General features: G+C 36.3%; 2 protein-coding genes across 12 annotated transcripts in view; one reads left to right on the top strand and one right to left on the bottom strand.

The window, feature by feature from the left end:
- The first annotated feature begins 675 nt into the window (after window positions 1-675).
- On the top strand, window positions 676-7159 carry LOC120306137 (acyl-CoA-binding domain-containing protein 4-like). The gene is made up of 6 exons (XM_039338814.1): window positions 676-1421; window positions 1665-2380; window positions 3166-3257; window positions 3799-3853; window positions 5327-5424; window positions 5509-7159. The coding sequence occupies exons 2-6, from the start codon at window positions 2268-2270 to the stop codon at window positions 5724-5726; spliced, it is 576 nt and encodes a 191-aa protein (XP_039194748.1). The 5' UTR covers window positions 676-1421; window positions 1665-2267; the 3' UTR covers window positions 5727-7159.
- The window catches only part of LOC120306138 (maleylacetoacetate isomerase-like), a 27168-nt gene continuing 26559 nt past the window's right edge, over window positions 7154-7762 (bottom strand). For all 11 annotated transcript variants that reach the window (XM_039338821.1, XM_039338824.1, XM_039338815.1 and 8 more), the window contains one exon: window positions 7154-7476. In XM_039338821.1, coding sequence (XP_039194755.1) covers window positions 7353-7476 — 124 coding nt within the window. In that variant the 3' untranslated portion in view covers window positions 7154-7352. The remainder of the gene's footprint in view (window positions 7477-7762) is intronic.

The following is a 7762-nucleotide window of genomic DNA, read 5'->3' as shown; positions in this document are numbered from 1 at the left end:
TATTTTTTTTAACAATTTGTTGTATATTCTCTTACTCTCCCAAACATTTTTTTTTAAACAGAGAAGGCATTTTACAAGTTATGGCACTGTATTGATTATTCTAGTACCAGTTAACTAAAGTCTGTCTAATTGTATTGCTATTTCTTTCAATTTGATTGATATTTGTTACATTTTTAGAGCCATGGTTTTGTAACTATATTTGACTTTATAAAAAGTGATTTCATTAAAGATTTTCATCATTCTGCCAAGTCTTCTGTTTTTCTCCTATTTAAATGAATGATTATGGATTACATTCAGTACTAAAGTTTTTGAAAACTTATACAACTTTTACATATCAGCTAAAAGGCTACATTTTTTTGTACTGGCAGATACATCAACAAGTGGTTAGAATATATTACAAGTACACTTGAAAAATAGGCAGTAGATAGGCTCTCCATTCAGCAGTGGTTAGCAGAATAGCAGAAATAGAAGGGACCTTAGAGGTCTTCTAGTCCAACCTCCTGTTCAAGCAAGAAAACCTATACCATTTCAGATAAATGGCTGTCTAATGTCTTAAAAATCTCCAGTATTGGAACACTCACAACTTCTGGAGGCAAGTTGTTCCACTGATTAATTATTCTAACTGTCAGGAAATTTATCCTTAGTTCTAGGTTGCTTCTCTCTTTGATTAGTTTCCATCCATTGCTTCTTATAATAATAATAATAATGAATGACCTTGGAGGTCATCTAGTCCAACCCCCTGCTCAGGTAGGAAACTACAAGCCATGCACTTAATCTTCATAACAGAAGACCAAAATGCATGCAACCTATATCTTAAATTGATTACTGAGAAATCAGGGAAATATTGTCTGATCTTGAAGCATTTTATAACCGCTGTTGGTTTGCTTATCATAGGTTTGGGATAACTTTTCTAGTAGTAACTGTACTGCATGTGGGTTATTTTTTTTAAGACGATACCCTGAGTAAGCAAAATCAAGATTAAATTGTGGGAATTCTTGTGATGGACCAAAAGCATTTGCAATATAGTGAATAGTTAATAGACAAAGGCTGGCTAATAGAGCCACTTCATTTCACTCATGCCTGGTATGGTTAATTATTTTATAATCTTGAAGAGTAAGAATTTCAGTAAGAATGAACAAAGAGTGGCCATTTCATTCAGTGTTAATTATGGTAATATGCAAGTATCTTTCATGCACTAAACTTATAGGAATAAGCTCTCTTGAATTATTCTTTCACAATGAAATGGTTTCTGTGGCCTGGTTTTGTTGACTGACTCTACTTTTACTGGTTGTCTTTAGCATGTCCGAGTGCTCGATGGTGTCATGCTATATGCCTGTGTGACACAGATACAGCAGTTTTGATTGGCGGTGAAGGATCTAATCAACAATTCTGCAAAGATGTACTCTGGAAACTGGAGATTGGTGAGATACTTCTATGCTTCTAATATTGATATGCCTTGTCTGCAAGCCATGGGAAGAAAACATTCCAGATCTTCTAATTTGTAGGGACCATTAACTGTCATACAATTTGAGCTTAAAGTTACTGGAATCAACTTCCATTGAATAACATTAGGGGATGCCTTAAGGGAAATGTCTCTGAATTTCACAAATACAAGACTATGCGTCTTCTCTGTTTACTGTATTATCTAATTATCTAATTCGCAGATAATGACTTTTGGTTCCCTATGGATTTCCCAACACAAAATTCCATACCACAGTGTTCCCGAGGTCACAGTGCCACTTATGACCCAGACACCAAGCGCATCTACATATTTGGGGGCATAAAAGAGGGGAGATGCTACAACAGCATCTATGTTTTGGATACAACATCTTGGAAATGGCTTCATGTTTTTCTAAGTAGAAACCAAACATTGGGCCCTGTAGAAGAGTAGCTTCAACTTGCTTTTTGTGTGCCTATTTTTTGTTTTTGCAATTTTCTTATTCTCTTTTGTAAGAAATAAGAGTTCAAATACAATGGCAAAAAGTGGACTAATTCATGTAGGAGACAGAAAACAGGAGTAAATAGAGCAGGTGAAGTTTTTCTGGTAGATTACAGTTAGAAACTGGATGGATGCTATCCAGTAATGCTATTGAGAGCAGGAGAGCCCCCACTGCTGCTGATACTAAGTCAGATTCACCTGCTGACTTGGGTTGTGATGAGGTTTTTCTTTCTTCTCTCAGGCTAAAGGGAAAGTGCCCACTCTGGCCTTTCACAGTGCAACTGTCTATCGCAAGGAAGTATTTGTCTTTGGAGGAGCTTTCTCTAAAATGTTGTCCTTGGAGAGAGGCGCCTGCAGTAATGCGCTTTTTATTTTCAACCCTGACTATGAGATTTGGTACCAACCTATTGTGGAGGGGGAGAAGCCACTGCCAAGGCTGGGGTGAGGCATCTTGTCTTGAACTCAGAGGAATCTGACATAGGCAAGATTTATTTCCTTGGTCTTTTTCTCCGCTAAAAAGTGAAGCAGGTGTTTTTTTCATGCACTTTTATTTTAGTTAGAAGTGAGTGTTTCTTTTTTCATACTGTTGTATAATATTCCTTTGATAAGTTCAACATCACATGGAGAAAGCCTTGGGTAAACCTATCATTTGAGTTTTTCTACGGAACTCATTTTAAGGAATCATATGCATTTATGTACTTATGCTGATTTCTTCATTGTAGCCATTGTATTTTTGTATCCTAGTGATTATTATTTAACACTGCAAAGCAGTTATATCCCTTAGCAGTAGCAGAAGGAAGGATTTTAAGTAAGATCCATTTATCATGACTGGCAAGACACTTCCACTCATAATGGAACATTTGTGACTTCTATGGCCCCTTTCTCTGTAGACATTCTTTTAGACCATATTTCACACTGATACTCAAAAGTTTTATTGGTGCTTCCATTTATAAATTAAGAAATCTCAGAAAACGAAAAATGGGATCAATGATACAATAAACATCATTGTGGACTCTTGAGTATGCTAGTTAATGCCATTCCCACTATCAGATTATCCTTCTGATAGTTTGTGTCCTTTTTATTTTAAATAAATATTCCAAGAATCAAGAATATAAAATATTGGTTACTTGATGCATTTGTCCTGTCAAGGTGTCAAATAATAATGTGTGAACAAGATTTCTATCTAATATGTTTGAGTTTTTATGTTCTCTGCCCTTATCTCAAAGTCATTCAGCTACTTTGTTGAAGAACAAATTAGTCATATTCGGAGGCCAGAGGACTTCTACATACCTGAATGATACACACATCCTTGATCTAGGTAAGAAGGGCACAATGCTTGCCTTCTTAAATATCACCAGGATTTGGACAGTGTAAAGAGCCTACCTTTATAGGCAGCTCAATTTGATGAGAATGAAAGATTATCCTGAAATGGAAGCTGCCCACTCATGAAGAATAGTAAATGGGAGTAATTTCACTTCATGGGAAAGGCAGTAATAAAACTCTGACAATAGCATTTGTAGGTCTTGTAACAGGAAAGATGGCTTCGATAATGAAATAAAACTGTATCCTTGGACTATAAATCCTTTAAAGAGAGGAAGCTATTTATGGCAACAAATATAAAAAGGTGTTGCAGTACTTAATTGCAGTTTTTGTGGAACAGAATAATTTGGTTGCTAAATGATATATCAATGCATTCTGTGCCCATTTCATTTTTGTTTTTGCTCTGATACAATAGAGTCTAATCTATGCAAATATGCACTTCAGCTTGGTCTTTTTGAAGTGCTACAAAAAGCACTGAGACAGTTTTTTTTGTGTGTGGGTCCAAAACATCTTCTAATTATTTTATCTCATACTTCTAGGTTTTATGGAGTATAAATCAGTTCCATCTCTCTCTGGACAGCCTTCCCCTCGCAGGTCTGCTCATGGTGTTATATGTGCTCTCTTGCATTAACTGTGCTGTGCTAGCAAATAAGTTTGAAACAGTTACTTTTTAAATCGAATTTATATGGTTGCCCATCTTGGTATCTCTGGGTTAGATAACGGAATGAACTTTAAATTCTTACTCTTTGGAAGTTTGTCAATTTGTAAGCAAACTCAATCCTGAAGCATTTATTATGAAACTTTGCAAGTCCTAATCATTCTATTCATGCTGGTAAAGGATGCTGATATCAATATGGCTAGAATGGCTAGAAGGAAATTTAGATACTTAAAAGTCTTAAATCTATCCCTCTATACAATTTGAGAACCTCACTAGATCCAGGCCTTTGCCACTTCATCTCCTAGTGCCCCCCCTGCTTCTCTAAGGGAGATGGGCGGTTAAGAAATATGAAATATATATAAATAAAATAAAAAATTGTTTTATGGAAGATCTGCAGGTGGTCCTCAAATTGTGACCATTTATTTAATGACCATTAGAATCTACAGTGGGGCTCAAAAAAAAATCACAGTTGTGACAGTTGCAGCACCCCTGTGTTCATGTGTTCAAAATTCGAGTGGTCAGTAAAAGGCTGGTATTTATGACAACTGCAGCATCCTGGGTGGGAGGGAGGGCTGTCACATAATTGCCATTTGGTAACTTCCCAGGAGACTTCTGACAAGGAAAATCAATGGAAGAAGCTAGATTCACTTAACAATGATTCTCTTAATGACTGCTGCAAAAATAATTGTAAAATCAGGGGTAACTCACTTAATGACTGCATCACTTAGCCATGGTTTCTTCCCAGTTGTGATTGTAAGTCAAGAACTACCTATGCTCCAGTCTAATACACTTTTTCATATAAAAGGATAGAGTGGGGTTTTCCAAATAGTATATTTGGAAAAAAAAAAAAACGGGACTGGGCATACCTGTCTAGAAAAGATTCCCAGACATGGGAAGTAAATCTGATACAGGTTACTTACAACAGTTTATTTTCAAAGTTACAACGGCACGGAAAAAGGTGACTTATGACTGTTTTTCACACAACTTGTTGCAGCACCCCATAATCACATCAACAAAATTCAGACACTTGGCAACTGACTGATATTTATGACTGTTGCAGTGTCCTGAGATCATATGATTCTCTTTTGTGACCTTCTGACAAGCAAAGTCAATGGGAAAGCCAGATTCACTTAGCAACCGTGTTACTAACTTAACAACAGCAGTGATTCACTTAACAGCTGTGTCAAGAAAGGTCATAAAATGGGGCAAAACTCATTTAACAAATGTCTCACCAACAGAAATTTTGGGCTCAATTATGGTCGTAAATAAAGGACTGCCTATACTTTTGTGTTCAAGGCTAATTAGAAGTGGCTAATCTGACTAATTAGAAATAGTTAATTTGGCTAATTAGAAGTGGTTAATTTGGGTAATTAGAAGTGGCTAATTTAGATGATCTATTTGGCTTCTAGTTTCCATGCTGCTATCCAAATCTCTGATCAAAAAATGTTGATAAGTGGTGGCTGTAATGCCAGAGCAGCTTTCCAGGATGCATTTATCTTCCATTTAGGTAAGTTATAAAAGTCTACCATAAAACGGGCCCCTTAGCCCTAGAAAACATTTGCCAGGACTCATCATCTTCTTTCCATTGCAGATACCTCGACTTGGAGTGCAATTAAGCATAGTGATCTTTGCGCTGTGCCCCGGGCAGGCCACACATTGCTCAATTTAACTTGCACTAACCTGACAAACACGGATAAGAAGAATCAGAGCAAACACAATATGTGCACAGTGCTTGTCTTTGGAGGTTCAGACCATGCTGGAAAGTTCTATAATAATACAAACAAATTCCAGCTTGATTTTCAAAACTAAATAAGTGCCTACTGAATTGTTTTGACTCCATGGCAAGATCAAGACCCAGAAGAACAGAAACAACTGGACATCAGAATAATAAAAATGAATTGATAATTATGTGAAAAAGCACAGGGCTGTTGAGGCTTTACCAGAGATTGCTTTAAGGTTTGATTTCTTAGATCAGCGTTTCTCAAACTTTAAAATATGTGGGCTGGGACCTGAACTTCTGGGAGCTGAAATTCACACATATTAAGGTTACCAAGTCTGAGAAACTCTATCTTAGATCTTACTCTAGATTTAAAGTGTGTCACAAAAATGTCAGCCCCTGCCTTTATTTTTAACATGAACAGATGTGAGGGAGGTAGACACCTCATTTTGCTGTCATTATCCCAGCTATTTCTGTTTTTAACCCCTACAGCTTTATCTGTGATGGCAGTTAATGTCTTAGCTGAATTCAGTAGCTCAGCATCTTCACATTTTAGCTTATCAGCAGTTGAGAGGGCAAAAAAGGAGAGGGAACACCACCAAAATAAGTATTTTGGAGGCGGCTTAGTGCTTCTGTGGAAAGATTGATCAATGATATTTTAATATTGCTGTGAAATATATTGGTTAGGATTTCCCAATGTGTTTTACACATTTGGTTTGTTCCTGTTCTCTCCTCCTCCTAACCCATTTTGTTTATCTTTTTTCTTCATGCCTCAGATAAAAGTTGTTTACATTTTGCCAAATCTAATAAAGCAAGCATAAGTATTTCAACTTGAATATATAGATCTTGGCCATTGGAATGAAGACAAATATCTTCTCAACATCTTAGAAACAATCATTTTGAAGATCATAGGATTTTGTTTGAAGTGCATAGCTCTTTAGAAATCTGTGTGCTTTTTTTCCTGGAAAATCTGCAATCCCTGTGAGGATTAGAAAACTTCTAGCTGCTGCCAATTCATTGCATGAACTTCTGTTGTTACAACTTACTATACTAAAGGAAGAAGTTAGAAGTTCCCTAACTTTCAATATTTCTGAAATGCTGGTATATGCTGGCTAATGAACGGGCAACTTATAGCTCTAAAGCAAATCCAACTGCATCATCAAATTTTGCCAAAAAGTAGTGATACAGTTTGCTGCTGCTTAGGTAGCACATAAAAACTGTTGTGGAAGTTCTTAAACAGTCCTTAGTAATACTAAAAAGGAGATATGCATTGAACAACATGCTATTAAACTAAAAGCTGGCAACCGTTGGACATGTGACTGTTCTTTTTCAGGCCCAATCACTATTTACTTGCCAGTATCTAGAACTTTTTCAAGTTCTTTAACTTTGTATATGGTCTAATTATAGATTAATACCTTTGCTATTTACACAAAGCAATGCTGCTTTTTTGAACGTCGCAAGAAACACCCACAAACTCTTATCTTTTGATCTGCTTCACGATTGCATTACAATTGTCACACATGATTAAAAATGTATTTTACTCCAGCTATGTACTCTACAATTGCAGTGTCTTTTTTCTTTTTCTTTTTCTAGTCTTAGATTTGCCAAACTCTTCCTCATGAAAACCTCAAGTTTTTTTTCCAAAAAATCTTAAAAAGGAGAGTCCCATTTAATTTTGGATCAATTTCCCTCACAGTAAAACAAGGAGTTGAAGAACTTCAGGATCTTAATTCTGGAGGTGTATCCGGCTGCCGGGAAGGATGGCTGCTTTGAAATGCTTCCAGTTCTAGGATTCTGTTGATTCTGCTTATTGTGAGGTATGGAGTCAGATCCATTTTAAATCTGGTAAGAGAAAATTAAGCATTAGGCACATCTGTGTTACTGTAAGGCCAAGCCATTTTGTTTAAGATACATTTAAATCAACAGGAAGCAAAACAAAGATCTGTTACAATCTGTTCACAAGAACATATTTTGCATTGAGTGATAACTGGCAGAAGTGAAGAGATCAGTGAAGGGAGACAAGTACTCCAGCCCCTTCCTTTATTTGTAGAATTGAATTATCTATTATATGAATACAAGAAAAACAGGAATGGATGTTTCCAAAATACTGCAGAAAAAAAACAGATGA

This window comes from Crotalus tigris, unplaced genomic scaffold (genome assembly GCF_016545835.1).
Source record: "Crotalus tigris isolate CLP2741 ecotype Arizona unplaced genomic scaffold, ASM1654583v1 scf7180000017720.317629, whole genome shotgun sequence".
Taxonomy (NCBI): domain Eukaryota; kingdom Metazoa; phylum Chordata; class Lepidosauria; order Squamata; family Viperidae; genus Crotalus; species Crotalus tigris.
This window is presented reverse-complemented; position numbering and strand designations above follow the sequence as displayed.

What these genes read in the sequence shown, in the direction of transcription:
- LOC120306137 (XM_039338814.1), top strand. Translation starts at nt 2,268, where the DNA reads ATGTTGTCCTTGGAGAGAGGCGCCTGCAGTAATGCGCTTTTTATTTTC. An exon ending in GGACAGCCTTCCCCTCGCAG is followed by an intron (nt 3,854 to 5,326) that starts GTCTGCTCATGG and finishes TTTGGCTTCTAG; the next exon opens with TTTCCATGCTGCTATCCAAA. An exon ending in TGCATTTATCTTCCATTTAG is followed by an intron (nt 5,425 to 5,508) that starts GTAAGTTATAAA and finishes TTTCCATTGCAG; the next exon opens with ATACCTCGACTTGGAGTGCA.